The following is a 21,583-nucleotide window of genomic DNA, read 5'->3' on the forward strand; positions in this document are numbered from 1 at the left end:
AAGTGTGACCACTTAGAGATTTGTATGTAAAACACACACACACACACACACACACTTATCTAAGTGCACGCATGTCACATGTACATGTTTAGAAACACACACCTCTACACGCGTGTACCTGCACACACACGTACAGGTGTAGCACAGGGACTGGCCTTACACAGTGAGAGGGGCAAATCCTGGATCTGCAGGGCAGACCATCAGGAAAGAGGGTTCTTGACTGATTAAGCCAGGACCACCAGCGTAATCTCATGAATTTAAGTCAGCTAATTAGGGATTTCAGTTATATCTACAGAATCCGTCCACAGCAGAAGCCAAAGGACACTTCGATCAGCTCACAGAGGACTGGAGCTCAGACTAGACACGCAGACCCATCAAAAAGTCCGTAACCCAGCCTGGTGAGATGAGACTCACAGCTAAGTAGGTAGAAGCCAGCTTGTTTCGCTTGCAGCAACTAAGGAAACACCCAGAGAAGATGCTCAAGCGAGAGCATGTGTCTGTATCTCACACTATCGAAATATCAGTAAGACGACCTGAAAATAAAGACGTGTCATCAAAGGAAATAATAAACTGGGAATCCATATGGGTCATGATGATACACTGGCAAGGTTAAGATCTTTAATATATAAAGAAATTCTGTAAGTCAGTAGAAGTTTGAACTAGTAGGCACATGGCAAAGGATGTCAGGAGGTAGTTTGTAGTAAAGCAGATATAGTACCCACTTAGGAAAATATAAACGTAGAAAAAGCTGTTCTGTTTTATAATAAGAGAAATGCAAGTGAAAACTAGGTGCTCTGTTAAGTTCACCTGTGAAATGGACCCACGTAAAAACGGACAGGATGTGCAGTGGGTGAGTAAGCCCTGCCACACTCGGCTGGAGAAGTGTGAGATGATGAGGCCTTCAAAGAAGGCAAGTTCACGACATCCATCCAAAATAAAGCCACATACGGCTTCTTACTTGCAATTTTGCTTCTAGGTGTGTATTATTCTTCCCTCCAGGTGTAACTACGCGTCCAGGAAAGTGTGTATTCGAGCACCGTGTAACTGACACAGTCTGGAAACGAACTAGCAGTCTGGCTTTGGGAAATAAACCAGTTACAGCAAAAGTCATAGCGGGAGAGGCAGCTGAGGTCTAGAATTACTTCCAAAATCCAGTGTAAATTACAAACAAGGGATATGTGCTGATAGACTGTAAAATATTCTGGAAGAAATACAGAAACACAGCAGTGGAAGTAGCTACTGTGGGAGCACAAAATAGGGGTGTCAAGGAGTCTCCCGTTCCACCGTAAACCCGTGTGCCTTTGTCAATTCATACCTCTCGAATTTAATCAACTTTTTTAAAAAGAGAATTAAATATTAGAAAGTAATGAATCTGATAAAGACTGTGAAAATACTTTTCTGGCAAAAAAAAAGGTTCTTGCCTATTTAAATTTATAACAACTTGAAACAGGCATTGAATTTTCATAGATGCCAAAAATATCAATAAAGAAGGATTGGGTGGTTTAAGTTATGGATTAAATGTATTTTAATTGCTCATCAGAAATATTTCTAGAAGAGCTGGTATTTAAGTTTTCGCAAGTGGAGGAAGAATTTTCTATTAATTAGGCAGTCATGGGAAAGGACTTACAGGAATTATGTCAGATATCCCATCTGTTTAGATAAGGTACACATGACTTTCTCGAGTTTGTTAATTTGATCAGTATACACAGTTGTGTTTTTCTTTTTAATAATTCTGGCCCAAAAAGGACATGTCAGAACTTGAATTAATTCAGGCACGTGGGTAGTTACTGAAAAGTATGCTTTGACTTGAAGAGGACTGTTAATTAGATATTAGAGATTCCATAATAAAAACTTAAGAACAGGTCTAATTTAAATTTTTTCCTTAGAGACTGGGAATACTTTCGTCCTAAAAAATGCAAATGAAATTAAGTAAGTACAAATGTAGATATGATTCATCCTCCTCCTTGTCCTCCATAATAAAAACTCAAGGGACGGGTCTGTTTTATGGTTTCCTTCGATATTAGAGACACTTGGCCGTTGAAAATATAAAGATGAAGCCAACCGGCGAGTGTCGGTATGATTGACCCTCTCCCCTCCCCGCCAGAAAGGCTGGACGTCCTTAAAGAATGAAGTCCTTCCCGCACCTAGAGCCAAAGTGTTTGCCTGGTCTTTTAGGCACAGAAGCCCGTGCTTTGTGAACGGGCTGACTGTGACAACAGCGTCCTCACGGGCCGGCCTCCAGCTCCCCACACGCGACCCAGCCGTCACCTGTGGCTCCGAGGTGGACGTGCGTTCAGACCCTTTGCTCATGCTTTATTCCAGCACCTGCCCTGGTGACTGGACCCCTGGAAGGCTCTGTTTGAATCCGCAGTTCGCTAGGGTTGAGCTGGAAGAGCCAAACAGGGAAACGGCTGTGAAGCCCCCGGCAGGCGGTCACGGCGAGGTGCGGGGACAGACCCTGGAGAAGTCCTGTTGCCCTGGGGTTATCAGGGGCCACCCCGCAGCCCTCCGCTCCTGCGGTCGGGAGGATGGACGGTGAAGGTCAGGGGGTGGTTTGCGGGCACCCGAAGCAGATGTGGTCACACGGCCTGGGAGGGGCTGCCCTGGGCTCTGGGGTCTTGACCCCCTTGGGACCACGGCTGCTCCACAGAGACCAGAGCCGAGCCCATCACAGAAGCGGCTGGGACACGTCTGTGGTCCTCTTTCCTAATGCCGTGCCTGATCGGGACAGGCCTGTCCGGAGGCCTAAACGTGAAGGTCTAGGAATGGACGTTAGGGCACGGCGTGATGCTCCCAGGTCACCGGGAGAGCAGTGCATGTGCACCGCGTGCACTTCTGCCCCCAGAGGCTCGCGGGCCAACACATGTCGGTCTGCAGCTGAGCCTGGACGGTAAGAGGTCAGGGATCATAATTTAAGGCCTAATCTGGTCTAATTGTTATTACTGTGGAGCGACCCGTCTTTAACCTCCTTTCCTAAAACTTGACAAGCGCACCGAGGGCCTTGGAGGGCGAACACGCAGGTAGCTAGTGCCACCTAGTGGTGGCCGGCGGGTTGGCCGGGACACCTCGTGCTCTCGGCGGGACCCAGGGGATGGTCTTGATTAGGGCAGAGAAGGAGCCGCAGGTGTGAAGCGGAAAGAATAAGGGCCGATGAGAGAATGGGCCAGCGGTGTGTTTTTCTCTAAGTCCTAACGCGAATCTGTACGTTTGTGATTTAGCATTGTTCTCCACCAAGTCCGAATTCTTTCCGGCCGAGCACTCGATCCCAGAGGGAGTTGGGTGTCCTGCTCCGCGGCGCACCCATCGGCGCCGCAGGAAAGATGGGGCTGTGTTAGGACTTGACCTTCATCATCTCCTCACATGCCCCGACAACCGACACGACAGAAAATGTCCCATTTCTTCGGAAGAACATTCCCTCGAGGGCCGTGCCGACCTCTGTCCCAGGGAGGTGACCCAGGGCCCGGGCAGGGGGCGGATGCGGTGACTGAGGGACTCGCGGGGCTCGGCCAGGCGGGGAAGGCTAGGAATGCCCCGGGACCGGCGTGACCTTCTGCCCACCCGAGTGGGTGTGGGCTCGGTGTGTCCAGGACCACCAGCTCTCCCTCACTCTTGGTGCCCTGGCGTCCTTGTCTCGCGTTTGTGCGCTTGTCCCTCTGCATTAGAATCTCCCCCACAGGCTTGCGGTGGCAGCTCAGTGCCCTCCGGCCTGGTCTGTGACGTTGCGCTGTTCCGAAGAGCATTAGCTCAGGACGGAGCGCCGGCCCGTGGAGAGGCAGATCTCGGGGTCAGGAGGAGGCATCCTGGTGTCCCCTTGTCTGGGACAGCCGGTCCTGGTGTCCTGAAGTCATGTCTTTGGATCTCGGAGTTTCCTGCCTACAGGGAAGATCAGAGACAGTGACATGATTGTATATGTGCCCTTGTCCCCCATTTGTACACTTGTCCCTCTGCTTTAGAATCTCCCCCACAGGCTTCTTTGTATTTTTTATTTTTTATTGAATACTGTTCCACTCTGGAGTTCGACTGCAGCTGAGCCCAGGGCTAATGGGAGGCCTGGGGTCCCCCGTCTCTCCGAGGACTGTTCTGTCGAGACAGGGTGGTTGCGGCCTAGACAAGTGGGCCTACAGGACGCCCCGTCACCTGCAATCTCAGGCCGGTTCTTAACAGAGGCGGGTTGCCGCTGGGTCGTCCCTGGGATTACCCACGCCTGTTTCCCTCCGTTAGTGTAAGGCTGGAGAGAGCTCCCGGTGCTGAGACACAATCCCCATTCGTTCATTCACGATCATTCATTCAGTCACTCGCCGGTCTGCTCGGCACGATTTCATCGCGGTCCGGCGGTGGGCAAGGCGAAGTTCAGACGCAGGGAGGGCGCCACTGGGCCTTACGCGGTTTTTGCTCCTGGTGCGTCCGGGCCCCTCGGATGACGCGCGGGAGGAAGGAGGGAGGTGGGCCGGGAGAGGCGGAGAGCGCGGAGCGAGCGCACCCAGGAGAGCGGACGTCAGTGGCCCCGACCCTGGGGTCCTCGTGCCGGGAGCAGCAGCTCCTCGGTGGCGCCCCGCAGACGGGTGAAGACGGAGGGCCAGGTTCTGGAGATGGTGGTGGCCGAGGTGCCGTGTGACCTATCATTGTCCTTCTGGTTCCAGAGCCTGGGACGACAGGCAGGCAGACGGGGACCCCGTGTGTGCCGTGAGTTAGGTCACGCGTGTGCGAAGCTTGATGTCTCTGTGTCTTCACATTCGTCCAAACCCTGGCGGTATCTCGTGGCTTCCTGGCCAGTGCTTGGGCCCTGCTATGGGAAACGGCCGGCTGACCCTTCCGGTCAACTACACAGAACTAACAAACACACCGAAGGTTTGGACTGTGATTCTTTTTCACAAACCAAGTGTAGCAACACCCTCGTTTTAAGAGGAGGGGGCGAAGGTAGGCCGGGAAGACTCGAGACAGGGACTTCCAAGAGGGAAAGGTTATAGGTTATAGGTTATAGGTTATAGGGACGTGAGGAGGATGTCCTTCCCCCACTCCGTCCCCTCATCATGCAGATGGATGTAAATCAGATCAGTCATCAGGAAGGTCGCCGCCCTCGGGCACCCCATCCACGGAGCTAGATCTCCAGGGAAGGCCAAGTTCAGGCAGAAACCAGGACCACACAGACGTTCTGGAGTCGGGATGGGGGCAGCCGGCGGTGGGTACTCCGTGTTTTTCTTGCATAACTTCATATGACATGAAACTGAGCAGAGAGAGCTGGCGGAGGGAGAAGTCCGGGGGGTCATGTGTAGGCAGAAATGGGGTTTGAAAAGGTCTGTGTCCGGGGCCTCTCTGAGACCCGGCGGCCCCTCGAACCACAGGGGCCCGAGCTCCGTCTCGCCCCCACAGGGTCCAAGCAGTCGCCCGAAGGATGAGATAAACCATGGTGGCTTTTTTTGTCTCCCTGACGCTTCCCTTTGTCTTCCCCGCGTACGTCGTGATGTGATTATTTGAAAACACAAGTCATTGTGCAGATCAGCTCAGCGGTGTGTCCGGGAAGGCAAGTGACCCGCTGTCCTCTGTGCTTCAGGCCTCCTCGTCCGCAGGGAGCCGGCCCGAGAGCTCCGTGACCTTCAATCCTTACGAGCCAGACCGGGGGCCTTGGGCCACGGACAGAGGTGAGACGCACGCGGTTCCGTCCCGGGCCATTTGCCGCACAGCAGCGCCGCCCGGAGCGGGCTCGCTGACTCAGCCCCGCACAGAGGCCCGGCAGGTGCTGACTCAGCCCCGCACAGAGGCCCGGCAGGTGCTGACTCAGCCCCGCACAGAGGCCCGGCAGGTGCTGACTCAGCCCCGCACAGAGGCCCGGCAGGTGCCTGGTGGGTGCCGCTGCTCGCGGGGACAGGTGGCAGAGGTCCCCTGTGCATGCGCCACGGTGCCCTTGGGCCTGACGTGGTCTTTGAGGTCTCCATCTTCACCTCTGGCACGGAAGACCCCTTTCTGGGCACACCCGTGCAAGAACGGGGGTGAGTCCCCTGGGGATGGGGGCGTGCTTGCTAGCCCCCAACACACCGGGAGACACTGTACCCTGAGTGCTCAGCGGCGTCACAGCCGTCAGGGGAGACCAGGGTCTGGAAAGGCGAGGTGTGACCGTGGGAGGCAGGAGCGCGTGATGCTGGGATTTTCAGCAGGGACCCAGCCCCGGGTCTCCTGTTGCTTGACTGCGCTGCAGATGCCCAGAGAGAAGCCATGCCCATGGACACCGAGGTGTACGAGAGCCCCTACGCGGACCCCGAGGAGATCCGGCCCAAGGAGGTCTACCTGGACCGCAAGCTGCTGACCCTGGAGGACAGTGAGCTGGGCTCCGGCAACTTCGGGACCGTGAAGAAGGGCTACTACCAAATGAAAAAGTAAGTCACGGCGACGCCTCCGCACGGCTCGCCCTCCCCCGAGCTGACGTTCTAGAAACTGCCACACAACACGCATCCCGGGCGCACGGCCCCAAACGCAGAATCTAACCTGGCAGGGCCGGATCCTTCTTCGTGAACGGTGTGTGGTTCTCCCTCCCCGGTGCGGCTCCGGCGAAAGCATTCCTTGCGTACGTTAACTCTGCAGATGCTGGCTATAGAGTCCGCTCGTGGGAGGTGTGCCTCTTAGAGCATTAGAACGTAGGAACCCGCGAAACGTCGTAAAATGAGAACATCCTCTTGTTACCTCCCGTAACCAACAGTAGTGTCTAACTTTGGGGCCTTTTTAGGCATATATACACGCAGGTCCTGTTCAGTTAAATTTTAGTTAAATTACTCAGCTGTGACAACACAGCATTTTTAAGTATTTTATTTTATTTTTCAAATCGTTTCTTTTGCCCAGAAAACTCCTGATTACAGACATCATCAGTGCAAGTATTTATCTCCTTTTTCCTATAATTTCAGATAATAATCCATACCGTACAATAGCTAGAATTCCCATGTCACTGAAATTTCTGTACCTCATTTGCTCTGTAGAAGGCGTCCCGAAGAGTGTCCAGTACAAGGGTCAGACTGTATAGTCCTTCGGAACAGACCCTGTCTCTGAGTGTGTGTCTGAATTAGTACATTACTGCTACGGATAGAGTTGGGTTTAGTTGTTTGATGTTATTTTGAATTAAGACATTTTATAGATGTTTTATCCGGAGTGGGTGAATTTACATGACTCAAGTGTCAAGAACAGGGCAAAACCTGCCCAGAAACCCTCGCCCGCCGTCCCATTTCTCTGGATGCGGGTAACTGACTGATAGGCTCGTTTGAAAATCCATGCAGGCACGTCCCAGTCGTTTGCGAAGTGAATATAAATTACTCTGTATTAAAGCAGGAATTTCTTCAACTAGGTCATGACACTTAAATTCCTCACTTAATTAAATACATATATTAAATACATATATACACATAACTACGGATAAGTAATGTCAGCTGGAGGGTTTGGTAGAGGAGAGACGTTTTTATTACTATTCACTGAGTACTCGTTTTCTTCTGCTAAGATGACCTTGTGGTTTTTCTCCTTTCTTGCGTGTATGTGGTGAAGGCCACGGACTCTTAGATGTTAAAAGCCACCGCGACTTCCTGGGATAAACCCCTCTTGCTCATGAATTAGAATTCATCCTTTTTCATAAATCACCAAACTGAATTTACTTATACTTCTCTTAGAATATTTGCATTTATGTTCACGAGCGATAGCAGTAAATGATTTTCTCGGAAGTTTCTTTGTCCGGTTTTGGCATCAGGGTATACTGCTGGCCTCAAAATAACTTGGGAGGTTTCCCTCCTCTTCTCTTCTCTGGAAAAGGCGGCGGGTGTTTTCTCGTCCTTCACTACTGCGAAGGATCGCGAGGATTCTCTTGTTCATCTCGGCCCCTACCTCGCGCCCCGCACGGAGCAGTTCCGCGGGGACGGTAGACGGAGCTGTGGAAAGGCACCCCGACGCCTGACGAGAGACGCACGGGAAGCGTTCCCCGACAGCAGGAGGGGCAGGAAGGCTCCGGGGGCGCTGGCGCAGGACCTACAGCTTTGCAGTCTGTGCGGAAACACTTGTTAAACTCTACAGCAGCGTGGTCGGGGTTTCTGTGAACGGATGTTAGATGGACTCCACCGTTCTCTTATTTTACCGTCTTATTGGACGGTTCTGCTTCTATTCTCCCCTTTCGGCGTTCAGCAAAGGAGATGTACTTCCTGTGGGGAGGGGGATCCCATCCCAGAGAAATGCCCTTTTCCAGATCATGCAGAGTGAACGCCATTCGTTTGTTTACGTCCCGCTCTATCCGAAAACTTTCAGGTCAGACAGGATCTACGGGATGCTTTTATGAGCAAGTGAAAATCGGGGTTTTTTTTTTGCAAACTTGTTGCAGCTTGCTTAAAATTATCAATGCTCCATTTTAAAAGGTGTTTTGTAAACCACGAGCTTTAACAGTGTAGCCTTTTTAGTTCTGCTTTGACATGTACCGAAGGAACGTTCTACTCACCCACGTTACAGATAGTCGGAGACGGACCCGCGGAGGTTGCAGGAATCCGTGCGTGTTGTGGTTTCTGAGGTTTATTCGAAAATTATTTGCGTGTCCTGTGCTGCTCAGGCTCTGCTTGGCCGGGCGTCCAGCAGCTCCTCATGATCTGCAGCTAACGCGGGGCCGCCCCGACAGCACGATGGGAGAACACGGCTGCGGGCGTCTCGAGGACACGGTTTCTGGCGCAGCAGTTATGCTTCCCGGAGGGTGATTCCGTAGAACACAGCCGCTCCGAGTTTCTCATGTGCTCCGGTTTCTTCCGCAGAGTCGTGAAGACGGTGGCTGTGAAGATTCTGAAGAACGAGGCTAACGATCCCGCCCTTAAAGACGAGTTGTTAGCAGAAGCGAACGTCATGCAGCAGCTGGATAACCCGTACATCGTGCGCATGATCGGGATATGTGAGGCCGAGTCCTGGATGCTGGTCATGGAGATGGCCGAGCTCGGTCCGCTCAACAAATACTTACAGCAGAACAGGTACCTCGAGGTCCCCGGCAGCTGACGCTGTGCCAGGCAGGGCCCGCCCGCCCGGTGCACGTCATCGCCTGAGGGCTCTGCTGGCCCCACGCTCGGGGACCCTGAGGGAGGACAGAAGAGAGCTGTAGTCTTTGCGTCAGATGCTCCTGGGTGCCTCCGGTGCTCAGGACTCCGGCCTGACGGTTCGGTCCTCGTTCGGCTTTCCCACGCTGTACGGCCCCGCGGTACAATCAGCCTTAGAATACCTTGGCCGTCAGTCTCTGCTCACTCGGCAGAGCACGCCCTACCTAGGGAGAGAAATATTAAAACAAACATTTTAAGAGAAGGTACCAGTGATTGACGTCTTACACGTCCGGCTGAGCTCTGTGTCCCCACGAGCAACGCTGAAAACTTCTGTTGCCGCTGAAGGCTGCGGCCGCGGGTGGGGGACTGACTCTGTGTTCGTCTGAAGCCACTGCTGAGGCAGAGGGACTCCCAGGGAATGAGTCATAACCGGAGCCTCTGGGTACATGGTCCCGTACGATACGTTCCATGTGTGCTCTGCTTTGATTGTGTCTCTGATCAGCACAGGAGGAAGGTGCCATTACCCCACTTTGCAGTTGACAAACAGTCAGACTTGGTTTTGTTCCCTGTCCAGTGTGGGAACGAGGATTCCAGGCAAACCTGGCCTGTCCACCCCAGTCACAGCGCACCTTGAACGTCCTGGTTGTGCAACACCAGGCTCACGGGGCTCGGTGGGGAGCGGCTGTAAGTGAACAAGGGCGTCTGCCGCCACCTGCTGCTCTTAGGAAGAGTCGGAAATGAGGGGATCTCTGCCTGCAGGAGAGCCCGGCTGGCCGGTCCCCAGTGCACTGTTGTCCGCCGTCACTAATGACCTGTGTGTGGCTTTCAGGCACGTCAAGGACAAGAACATCATAGAACTGGTTCACCAGGTTTCTATGGGGATGAAGTACTTGGAGGAATGCAACTTCGTGCACAGGGATCTGGCGGCAAGAAACGTACTGCTCGTGACGCAACATTACGCCAAGATCAGTGATTTCGGACTTTCCAAAGCACTCCGCGCTGACGAAAACTACTATAAGGTAGGAATGACTTCACCCGTGTGGTGAGAATCTGAAATGCAAGTGTTTGTGTCCTTTATTTGATTATGTTTCAGGGTTTCAGGAAGCAACTTCCCTATTTAAGAAAAGTTCTTGCTAAGATTTGATTGTATTGTTTTAAAAAATGGAAATATTCATATATCACAACTTGACTTTATTCCAAATAGTAACTTCCAAACTGTATTCCTGAGAACAAAAAGGAATCAGGTATTAACTGATAGCTCATTAAAAAACAAAACAACATAGAATTGCTTCCTTAACTTACTTCGGAAAACGTGTTGGACAGGTTGATTCTTGTAGAATTTCTCAGCGCCCGTCCCGACCCCCCAGATGAACCGATAGCAGCTCGAGGAAGGGAAACACACAAGAAACCCTCACGTGAGCTCAGTCACACTGTGGATGTACAGTCTAGGCTGATCAACTGGAAAACGCAACGGAAGTGGAACCCAGATAGCGAAAGAGCGGCCAAAACCAGATCTCCAACTCTCCGGGTGCCCAGCGGCGTTCAGCGTTCTCGGAAACAGACAGCGCGTCCTGGAGTTCGCACTTGTGGATGGCACGGTGGGGGCCTTGGGGTTGCCCTGAGCTCCACACCCTGGAGCGCCTGGTCCCCCACCCACCCCCCCGCTTCTCTCTGGCACGGCCGCCCTGCAGGTGGCAGATGGGCACAGCGCGTCTTGGTCAGCTAGGGGTCGGCATAAAGGATAGGCAGCAGGAGCGGAGCTGCCCCCCAGAAGCCGGTGCCAGAGCAGAGCCCCTTCGGAGAAGAGCCACCGTCCGAAAAGCACCGAGTGAGCCCTTTACGGACACGGCTGGAAAGTGACACGGAGGAAGCGGCGGCCCAGAGGGAGAGCCCCACGCACACGCCAGAGAAAAGCAGGCCTTCCATCGGAGGCACTTTGGAACATACATTTCGTTGTGATGATTAAAGACAGAAGAAAATCGAGACTGAGACCAGGACTCGAGGAGGATGCGGGGAAGTTGACTTAACAAATCGTCCCCAAACTTAGTGCGTTAACACAATACCAAGTGTTAATTGACCCGCAGTTCCACGCTGCGGGTGGGGCGTGGGGGTTGGCGCGTCTCTGCTGCTCACGGTGCCTCAGGGGGTCCCCAGCGGGCGGGAGGATCGGCTCCCACTCTGCTCAGTTGCACGGCTAGAGCCTGATCTCCTAGTGGGCTGGGGTCCTGGACCTCCACTGGGGCGTACCCAGGCAGCCTAGCTCCCCTGCACATGGCCTCTCCGTGTGGCCTTGGCTTGCTCACAGCAGCTGGGTCCTGAGGGCAGGTGACTCAGGAGGCAGGAAGAGAGGCTGCCGGGCTCCTAAGGCCAGGGCCACGAGCTGGTTCAGAGTCACACCCACCTCCTGCTACGGGACACAGCATGAAGGACCCACTGCATGGCACCCCCAAGAGATCAGCAAAGCTGGGACACCTAGAGACAGCTAGGAACCAGGAGGAATGCCGGGGCTGCCACTGTAGGCCCCTCGGCGGGAGCTGCCATGGTTCCCAGTGACCTCCTGTGCAGAGGCCTCCTGGCAGCCTTCGCCGCTGAGGACCTGTGGCTGTTGTGGACGCCCCCAGCTTCTGTCACCGAACATCCTGCTATGGACCCCCGTGGACTGCACCACAGAGAAACCCAGAGGCGTTCAGTGCTGTGCAAAACACCAAAAGCACAGTCTTTGCAGACTCTTTGCCGATTACATTTTATAGGTTTTCACCACAGATGTTTCCACGCTCACAGAGAGCGGAGGCCTGAGTCCCTCCCTGCTCCCCACCCCCCACTTCCTAGAACCCAGGACAGCAGCTATGCAGAACACCAGCCCAGACACCCACAGCTGACCTCCACCCCCAGACTCACCTCATTGCTCTCGCCCGCCTCTGCGCCCCTGCACGCTGCCAGCTCACCTCCCCTCGCTGCCCTCCCCGGCTGTGCCTGTGCTTGGAATGAGCCTGTGTAGCTGTGGGAGCGCACACGGACGGCCAACTCAAGGATCATGAAGGATCAGGGAAACTCAAGAGCATCGCAGTGAACTGCCAGTAACTGACCCCAAAGAAATGGAGATGCATGAACTGACAAGAAATTCAAAAGCGTTCTTCTAAAAATGAGCAGAGAGCTGCACAGAACACAGATAAACAATTTTTTAAAAATCAGGAAAATGATACAAGAACAAAAAAAGAAGTTCAACAAAGAGATGAAGAACATAAAAAAAGAACCAAAAGAAAATTTGGAGCTAGAAAATACGACGATAGAACTGAAGAAGACCATGGAGAGGTTTGGTTGCAGCCTAGACCAAGCACAAGGAAGCATCAGTGAACCCAAGGACAGGTCATTTGATATGATCCCGTCAGAGGGGCACACAGAAAATGAGATGGAGAAAGAAAGCCTCCACGACCTATGGGACGCCATTAAGAGAAAAAAGTCCCACATTATTGGATTCCCAAGGGGAGGAGAGAGGGAGAAAGGGGCAAAAACTTATGTTTAAGAAATAATGACTGAGAATTCCCAAATCTGGGGAGATATTTGGACATCCAGGTTCATGAAGCTCATTGGTCTCCAAACAAATTAAGTTCAGATGGATCTTCTGCAAAGATTATGCAGAAACCGTACAGGCCACGAGGGGCGGGAGGATGTATTCCACGTGCTGAGAAGAGAGATTTGGCCAAGGTTACTTTCATGCATCAAAGTTGTCCTGTAGAAGTGAGTAAAATACAGACTTTTCTAGATAAACAGAAGTGCAGGGAGTCCATCACCACTAGACCTCACTTAGAAGAAAGCTGAACGTTCTTCAGGCTGAAATGAAAGGATACAATTTAGTGACATGAAAATATGCGGCACACTGGGAGAAGTAAGTATACGGTCAGATTCAAAATACCCCAGTACCACAACACAGTGTTGTGTTGATCACTTACCTAGTAGAAAGATCAAAGGATGGGGTATTAAAGATCCCTATAGCTACAATAACTTATAGTGGATAATAGTATAAAAAGATATGAATTGTGACATCAAAACCATAAAATATGTTGGGAAGAAATGAAAGGGTAGAATTTTTGTATACAAAGTGAAGTTATCACCTTAAAACAAACTGTTATATTTACTAGATGTTTTATGTAAGCCTCAGGGTAATCAGAAAGCAAAAGTCTACAGGAAATACACACAGGATGGAAGAGATTCCAAGCATACTGTTTTGGAAAACCATCAAATCACAAAGGAAGACAGCAAGAGAGGAATAAAAGAAGAAAGGAACTATAAAGCAGCCAGAATACCATAAGAGGGCATTTGTAAGTTTTTACCTATCAATAATTAATTGCAAATGGATTAAATTCTTCAACCAGAAATACAGGGTGGCAGAAATTTTTTTTTAAAAAAATGACCCAAACTACATGCTGCCTGCAAGAGACTCACTTTAGCTTTAAGAACACACATATTTTAAGACGAAGAGATAAAGATATTCCTTTGAAAATGGAAACCAAGTAGTAGCAGATGTAGCTATATTTATGTCAGATGAAACAGACTTTAGGTCAAAATCTGTAATAAGAAACAAAGAACATCACTGTATTAATGATGGAGTCAATTCATTAAGAGGATTTAACAATTCTAAATATATATGTACCCAACATTGGGGAACTTTCTGAATATAACTGAGTAAACAGGTACCAACACATCTGAAGGGAGAACTAACAATTATACAATGGTACTAAGGGTTTTCAGGACGGATAAGTCAACCAGACAGAAAAAGGATAAAGAAACATTGGACTTGAAATAAACTTTAGGCCAAATGCACCTTAACAGAACTCACAGGTGAATTCTACCATTTACAGAAGAATTAACAACAGTCCTTCTCAGGCTCTTCCAAAAAATGGAAGAAGAGGAAATATGCTCCAACACATTTTATAAAGCCAGCATTACTCTGATCCCAAGGCCAGATAAAGATAGTATCACAAAAGAAAATTATAGGCCAAAATCCCTGATGAACATACATGCAGAAATTCTCAATAAAATTCTAGCAAACGAGGGGCACCTGGGTGGCTCAGTCATTAATCATCTGACTTCGGCTCAGGTCATGATCCCAGCGTCCTGGGACTGAGCCCCACCTTGGGCTCCCGGCTCTGCGAGAGGCTGCTTCTCCCTCTGCCTCTGCCCCTGCTCGTGCTCTCTCATGCTCTCTCTTTGTCAAGTAAATAAAAAAATCTTAAAATAAAAATACTAGCAAACTGAATTCAACACATTACAAGGATCATACACCACGATCAAGTGGGATTTACCCCGGCATGCAAGGATGGTTCAAGATCCACAAAGCGATTAATGCGGTGTGCTGCATTGATTGGATGAGCGATAACAGTCATATGGTCATCTCAGTGGATGCAGGAAAAGCATTTGACAAATTTCGGCATCCTTTCGTGATGAGTACTTTCAACAAAGTGGGTATAGAAGGAACAGGCCTCAACCCACAGAGCCATGGGGACAAGCCCACTACTCCCACCAGACTCAAAGGAGAAAGATCAAAAGCTCTTGGTCTAAGATCAGGAACAAGAGAAGGACGTCCACTCATACCCTCCTACGGCATGGAGGTTCCTCAGAAAGTTAGAGAAGGAGCTAGTCTACGACCCAGCATGTTGCACTACTGAGTGTTTATCCAAAGGACACAAACATAGTGATTCAAAGGGGCACCTGCACCCGCATATTTATAGCAGTGATGTCCACAGCATGTGGTTAAGGAGAGACTTAAAGTGTAAAGTGCAGAACATATGTCCCGAGCTCTTCTACCTCCCCAAAGGGATATATTATCCATCTGTACTTGGATGTAGATTTTTCTGCAAAGATTCGGGGAAAATGATCAAATGTGCCCATCTCTATGGAGGAAGATTTGAAGTTGGTGGAGAGAGACCTCACTTTTCAACATATTTAGGATACGTCAAAGGGTTATCTTTGTATCACCTCGAAATTCAAATTCTAATGGAAATACCACCTGTAACAATATTGTTCCGAGCTTTGGAAATCCGAATCTTGAAGTAATGCATTACATGACTGAGTCGGAAGTGTAATCAGAGCGTCTTAGAGACACCCACGGTGCCTGTGGTCTCACAGCGATGTCCCGGGCTGGCCCCCTGCTGACCCACCGTAGGGCAGCCCAGAGGAAGGGGTTTCCGTTGGGCACAATTTTGATCTCTTTACTACCCCCTTACTTTTTTAAATTAGAAAGTTGAAAACATTTTTGGAGCAATAGGCTGTCTCAGTCGGTGGAGAGCATGACACTTGATCTCAGGGTTGTGAGTTTGAGCCTCATATTGGGTGTAGAGATCACTTAAAAATAAATTCTTAAAAAAAAGAAATGTTCAAAACATTTTTTGACCAATACTAGCGGTCTGTGACAAAATGATTAGCATTGGCTTAAAGCCATAGCTAGGCACCTAGTAAAAGTTCACTGTTCTTGGGAATAGCCCAGTACTTCTTGGAGCACATCCAGGAAGCTAAAAATCCAGGCTTGAGTCTTGAATGGTCACAATAAGCTCCAAGAAGCTGTGAGTAGAAAAAGACAAAAGGATATAAGAAATACAGCCTGAATCCTAAAACTATGGTTAAATCTTAAAAGTTTAAATGTTTTAAGATTTAAAGACCTATTTTTTTAAGATTCAGACCAAATACGTACATGCGTGCGCGTGCAAGTGCGCGCACACACACACACACCACACACACGGCATTTCGTGAGTCATTTTATTCATTTTTTTTTTTTTTTACTTTGGCGAACACACGTTAATTTTATTTGTCGACCTAAATCTCACTGTCTGAACTATTTTTAAGTGTGCGGTGCAGTCACGCCAAGAACGCTCCCTGTGTTTACAGGCTCCCTCCAGAAGTCTCTGAAACTCTGTCCTCCTTACGCAGCCTCTCCCCTGTCCCCAGCAGCCGTCTCTGTGACATGGACCCTCTCGGGGCCTCGGGTGACTGTTCACGCACTGTCGCTACTGCAGGGACTTGGCTGGCTGAGCTCACGGAGCCTCCCTGTCCGGCGCCCGATGACCGTGGCGTGCACGCTTGGGTGCTGGCACCTTCTCCCGCCGGGCGCCCTCCGTCCTGTTGTCACCGACAGTCTCTGTCCGCTTTGCTTTCAGGCGCAGACGCACGGCAAGTGGCCGGTGAAGTGGTACGCTCCCGAGTGCATCAACTACTACAAGTTCTCCAGCAAGAGCGACGTCTGGAGCTTCGGCGTGTTGATGTGGGAGGCGTTCTCCTACGGGCAGAAGCCCTACCGGGTGAGCCCCCGCCGTTTCGGTTCTAGCTGCGTGGCTCGCGGAACAGACAAGGCCCGGATGATGTCACGGGACGGTGAAAATCAGGGGCTCTAAAAGTCTGGGCTCCTGTCGAGTGACAGGGAGCCGCGGGGACGACCTCAGTTCGTTCTGACCAGACACGTGACATTGACGGAGCAGCGACCTTGGTCTCCTGGGCTTTACACGGAATAAGTACGCACGAGAGACGCCCACGTCAACGCTGTAATTGGAGTGGAAGGAGATATTTAATCCTGGCTACCTCCAGGGTTAAACTGACAGTTCAGTTAAATATTTTAGATTCTTTAAAGTCAAAATATGTATGCCAGGAAGGGCACATGGGCTAGAACACAGCTTATAAATTCTCACAAGTGGGTGTGTCCGTGAAGCAAGCCCCCAGAGGACGAAACAGGAGGCCCCCGCGCCCTCCGAAGGCACAAGCTGTCCCCCAGAGACAGCCCCGTTGGACTTCTAGACCATGGGGTATGAAATATGCAACCTGTACTTTCTGCCTCTTTGGGCCGGGGTAGGACTTCACCTGTTGTTGTGCTGTGTTTTGCCAAATGCCGTCTTTAATGTGTCTGGGTATGTTTTGCATTTTAGGGCATGAAAGGAAGTGAAGTTTCGGCTATGCTGGAGAAAGGGGAGAGGATGGGGTGCCCCGCGGGGTGCCCGAGGGAGATGTACGAGCTGATGAAGCTGTGCTGGACGTATGAGTGAGTACCCAGCATGCCCCAGTTTGTGCAAAGGCCCTGAGGCACTTGGGAAGGCCCTGGAAAGAAGCACCCCCTCTGCCTTCCCATGAACTAGGGCTGTGCTCCCTTCTAACTGAAGAGCGGTGAGTGGGCCAGGCTCTCCTACTCTTCGGTATAAAGAAGCAGTTTAGACAATGAGCTCTAATCCAGGTGTCAGAATTTAAGTGTAGATGCTGTCATCTGGGGGGAAGTGTCGGTGTAGAAGATGTTGGTGGGAGTCCGGGCTGGCGCTGTGACCCCCTTTGGCAGTACTGGACAGCGGAAGTACTCAGCAGGGCCATGATGTCATGATTCCCGACCACCTTTCCTGGCAAGACCAGGGGCGTTGTCCAGGCCGCAGGAAGCATTCCCCAGAAGGGACTCAGACCCGGGACCGTGGCTCTCAGTGTCGGCCGAGTGCCATCAGGCATTCTGCCTGGGCGTGCACGAGGTGCTGAGGGGATGGTGTTCAAGGCAGCTCCCCAGACCGGAGACGTGCATCACTGCAGACAGGCAGGGACGCGGCCTCTGACCTTGCCCGAATCGGAGGGCTGTGAGCGGGCTGTGGGGAAACCCTGACCCAGGGGTGTGTCTGTGAGCCCTCGGAGCTCCGAGGTGCCGCGGATCTGTGATCTACGGGAGCCGAGTGCTTGCCCGACCGTGGCTGTAACACTCGCGGTCCGGTTTGTGGTCAGTGACGTGGGCTGAGGCAGCAGAGCATCTGGAGGGTGAGGAATACTCCAGGTGCTTTCGGAGGTCCCTCGGGATGCTGTAACTCCCGGAGGGCCATTGTCCCCCACGGCTGGGAGGGGAAGAATGCCGTCATTATCTAGAAGGCCCGCAGGGTCAGCCCCCAGGGGGGAGGGCAGACGTTCCCTGGCTGATGCTGTGGACACAGCCCAAGGAAAGGGCCTTTGGCGGGGGTCCGATGGAGCCGCTGGGAACAGCGCAGTCTTGTCCCGGCCTCCAGCAGGCACCGCGAACCCTGCTTGCCTCTGGAGACCCCACAGGCGGTGAGGATTCACTGGGAGCTGAGCCCCCAGGTTGGAAAGGGGCTCTGGGTGCCTTCCCTCCATGCACTTGGGTCCCAGGCTCTGGCCTGTGCAACCCCTTCCCAAGGACACTGGGTCAGGTGACCCCCAGCAGCAGGGCGAGTGCAGTCCTGGGGAGAGCACTCACTAGAAGTAAGCAAGCTTCTAGAAGAAGGAAACTTCTCCTGGGGCAGGTTTCACTGCCTCGTGAAAGAATGCACTTGAAATCGTTCTGAAACACATTTTAAAACCTGGAATTAAAATCAGCTCTCAGGGAGATAGTTAAAATCGATGTTTTGGCATTTAACGCTAAGACTGGGATGTTCATTTCTGACTGCCATCCTTTGTGTTTGCCGAGGACGAGGGTAAGGATGGCAGCAGGAGGCTTGGGCTGGGGGCAGGTGTGAGGGACGGCCCCGTGGGCTGGGGCGCCCAGGATGCCCCCTCCCGCCGCAGCTCCGGCTCAGGTGCCAAGACCCCCAGCCCCGGGGGCACTCGTGACTCAGGGCATCCGATGCAGGCGCTCTGTCCGCCTGTCCCCATGGGACATGGACGGCCCCCTACACGGTTATCGGTGGCACAGCCCACAAAGGGAGACACGTGGGGGGCATGGGTCTCCCGGGTCCTCACCAGACTTGTGAGGTCTCTGGGAGCTTTGTTCCCGGCGCCCTGTGTGTTCACAGAGGGGTTTCAGCTACAGCAGCGGGCAGCCTGCAGGCAGGGGCATCTTTCCCGCGGCGTCCGGCCCGAGCATGCGCTCTGGCGAGTTCCATGTTGCTCACGGAACACCAGCCCTGGACTGCAGTGTCAGCCAGGTTGAAGGACTGAGGGCAGTCGGTGCCTCAGATGAGGAATGATGGGCCCTTCTCAGTCTTCGATTCGTTTTCGGCAAAGCCGTGTTTCTGAAGGTCCAGGCTCTTCTGCTGGTGACCCCAAATCAGGTGGGGGACAGGACGGGGGTCTTGAGACTCAGTGTCAGTGTAAGCAGTGAGACGATGTGCCCCTGAATGACGGAGCACCGTTCGCTGGGGCTCGGCCACCAGGGAGCACTCACACCAGGAGACGGTCTGGCAGCCGAGTCCCCGCCCGGGGACCCCAAGACATCACCCGGCCAAGGTGGACGGCAGTGGCCGCCATCACCCAGCTGTCCCTGCAGACCCACCGTGTGTCCCGGAGCAATGTTCTGGGGACTGTCCGTGGTGAGGGCCGGAGCCCTGTGCAGGCAGCTGGACCCCGAGGACCCCTGGCCTTGCAGAGGGGAGAAGGCGTTCGGAGCACACCGCCAAGGTCACATGAGGGCGGGGGATGTGTGTGTCAGGGCCAGAAGGGAAGATGGTCCCTGAGGAACATGGGGAGCCGCGGGCCGGGGGCCTCAGTGTGTTTACAGTCAGTGCCTGGCCTGTAATTAGGGATGCCAATGGGAAAACACTCGCGAATTAGGAGAATTGGGGTCTCTGCACCCTGAAAAATGGGCTTCTGCCTGATGGAGAAGAGCCCGGGATACTGAGGATCCCTGCGGTCGGGAACGATCTAGAGGGAGCTCAAAGTGCTTCCTAAAGATCATTAAACCTGGGCGCCTGGGGGGCTCCGTGGGTGAAGCCTCTGTCTTCGGCTCGGGTCATGATCTCAGGGTCCTGGGATCGAGCCCCGCATCGGCTCTCTGCTCAGCGGGGAGCCTGCTTCCTCCTCTCTCTCTCTCTCTGCCTACTTGTGATCTCTGTCAAATACATAAATAAAAATCTTAAAAAAAAAAAAGATCATTAAACCTGAGCAACGGGGTGACGTTGCCTGGACCATCTGGACGCTTACCCCCGGCTCCCTGCTCTGCTCAGTGCCAGGTCTGCTCCCTCTGAGCGCCCCGTCCCGAGCGCCCCAGGATTCACACGGCCCGCACTCACCACTAGAGGTGCCGTGTGCAAGCCTCCGTCCCATCACCCGGGGCAGGGATCGGGGACCTGCAGGGAAGGCCCAGACCCTGTCCAGCAAGAGCCCACGGGCCCGGGGGAGGGACGGACAGGCTATAAACAAGGTCGGGAACCCGTGTGCTCTCAGAAGGTGAGGAGTCTTGGCATTTCAGTGCTGATGACACGGCCCGGGGGTGTTGTACGAGGGACTGGTGTCTTCGAATACTTCCCATGTGCCTGGCTGCCGGTGGACAGAGACTTGGGAGCTCCAAGCATTTGGGTGTCCAGAGCTGGAGGAGAAGGTTGGGTTTTGGAAAGACGAGGAGGTGTGCTCTGTGTAGAAGGAGGGAGGCTGTCCGTCTGCGTCACAGACGTTCAACCCACACTCCTGCACCCGGGCTTGGCCGCCGGCCTCCTTGACCGCGGCTTGGAGGCCAGAGACATGGCTCTCACCACGACGCCCGAGGTGGCCTGTGTCCCCAGCCATGAGCACAGACGGCCGCTGAATTCCAGGAGTCTGTTACGGCTTTTCCTCGTCTTGAAGGCTGTAGGAGAAGCCGTTTACTCGGGTGCCGTCTGACAAAACCCGTGCGGGTTCTGTGGAAACCGCGCTCTCTTGTGGGGGTCCGTGATGCTCGGTCCCCGGGAGCCTGCCCCGCCAGACCCGCAGGGAACCTCTCGAAATTCCAGTCTGAACGTGGACACGTCACCCAGGTGACCTCAAGTTCTGGTTCACTTCCGGGGCGACTGTGCCTGCAGGCAGGGCAGCCCCAAACGGAAGCAAAGTAAGTTCCGCTTCGGGGCAGGTCCCCACAGTTCTCAGACCGCTTCCTTCCCGCTGATGCTGCCGCGTGGGGGGACAGAGGTCGAGGACACATCAACGGCAGCTGTTCACAAAGTCCTGGGCAGTCGGACTGCGGTGGGGGAGGGGCCGGGGGGCGCGGCCACAGGCACCTGCCGCGGGTCGGGCGCGCGTGCGGGACAAACCGTAACGGGGTCTCCCCTTCGCAGGGTGGAGAAGAGGCCGAGTTTCGAAAACGTGGAGCTGCGGCTGCGCAATTATTACTACGACGTGGTGAACTAAGGCCCCGGGCCCTCCGCGGCCTCCGGGGGACCGGGGGGCCGGGCCGTGAAGCCCCCCAGCGCCTGGATCGGGACAGCGTCCGCCTCTCTCCGCCGTCGGGGAGCCAGCCTCGCACGGGCCGTGCTGCGACGGTCCCCCGCGCGGCTGTCCCCCGGAGCCCGCCTGAGAACGCGCCCTCCGCAGAGCCCGGGGGAAGGACCGCAGGCTCGGGGCCGTGGGTTCCTCCTGCTTCCCGTCTGCGCAGCGTGTGGGGCAGGTCCCGCCGGCACCCAGCTCGGCCTCTGACCGTCCAGCAGCCCGGAGGCGGCCCCGCACGGCCCGGGGCTCCGCTGCCTCCGGAACCTGGCTCCCACACGCCCCAAGACTGGGCCCTGCCCGGACAAACTTCCCCGGAGAAGAGTGTGCCTCGAGGCTTTACAAAACGAAGAAGAAAAATCAAGCCAGACCAGTCCGGCTGCTAAGCTTGTACCAGTTAACGGGGAAAAAATGTC

General features: G+C 53.2%; 1 protein-coding gene across 2 annotated transcripts in view; it reads left to right on the forward strand.

The window, feature by feature from the left end:
• SYK (spleen associated tyrosine kinase) overlaps nt 1–21,158 on the forward strand; it is a 38,588-nt gene extending 17,430 nt beyond the window's left edge. For both annotated transcript variants that reach the window (XM_044266100.1, XM_044266101.1), the window contains 7 exons: nt 5,552–5,639; nt 6,194–6,371; nt 8,760–8,969; nt 9,862–10,051; nt 16,184–16,324; nt 16,943–17,055; nt 21,020–21,158. In XM_044266100.1, the coding sequence (XP_044122035.1) occupies nt 5,552–5,639; nt 6,194–6,371; nt 8,760–8,969; nt 9,862–10,051; nt 16,184–16,324; nt 16,943–17,055; nt 21,020–21,092 (993 nt within the window). In that variant the 3' untranslated portion in view covers nt 21,093–21,158. The remainder of the gene's footprint in view (nt 1–5,551; nt 5,640–6,193; nt 6,372–8,759; nt 8,970–9,861; nt 10,052–16,183; nt 16,325–16,942; nt 17,056–21,019) is intronic.
• Nucleotides 21,159–21,583: the final 425 nt, after the last annotated feature.

Source organism: Neovison vison, chromosome 9 (genome assembly GCF_020171115.1).
Source record: "Neovison vison isolate M4711 chromosome 9, ASM_NN_V1, whole genome shotgun sequence".
Taxonomy (NCBI): domain Eukaryota; kingdom Metazoa; phylum Chordata; class Mammalia; order Carnivora; family Mustelidae; genus Neogale; species Neogale vison.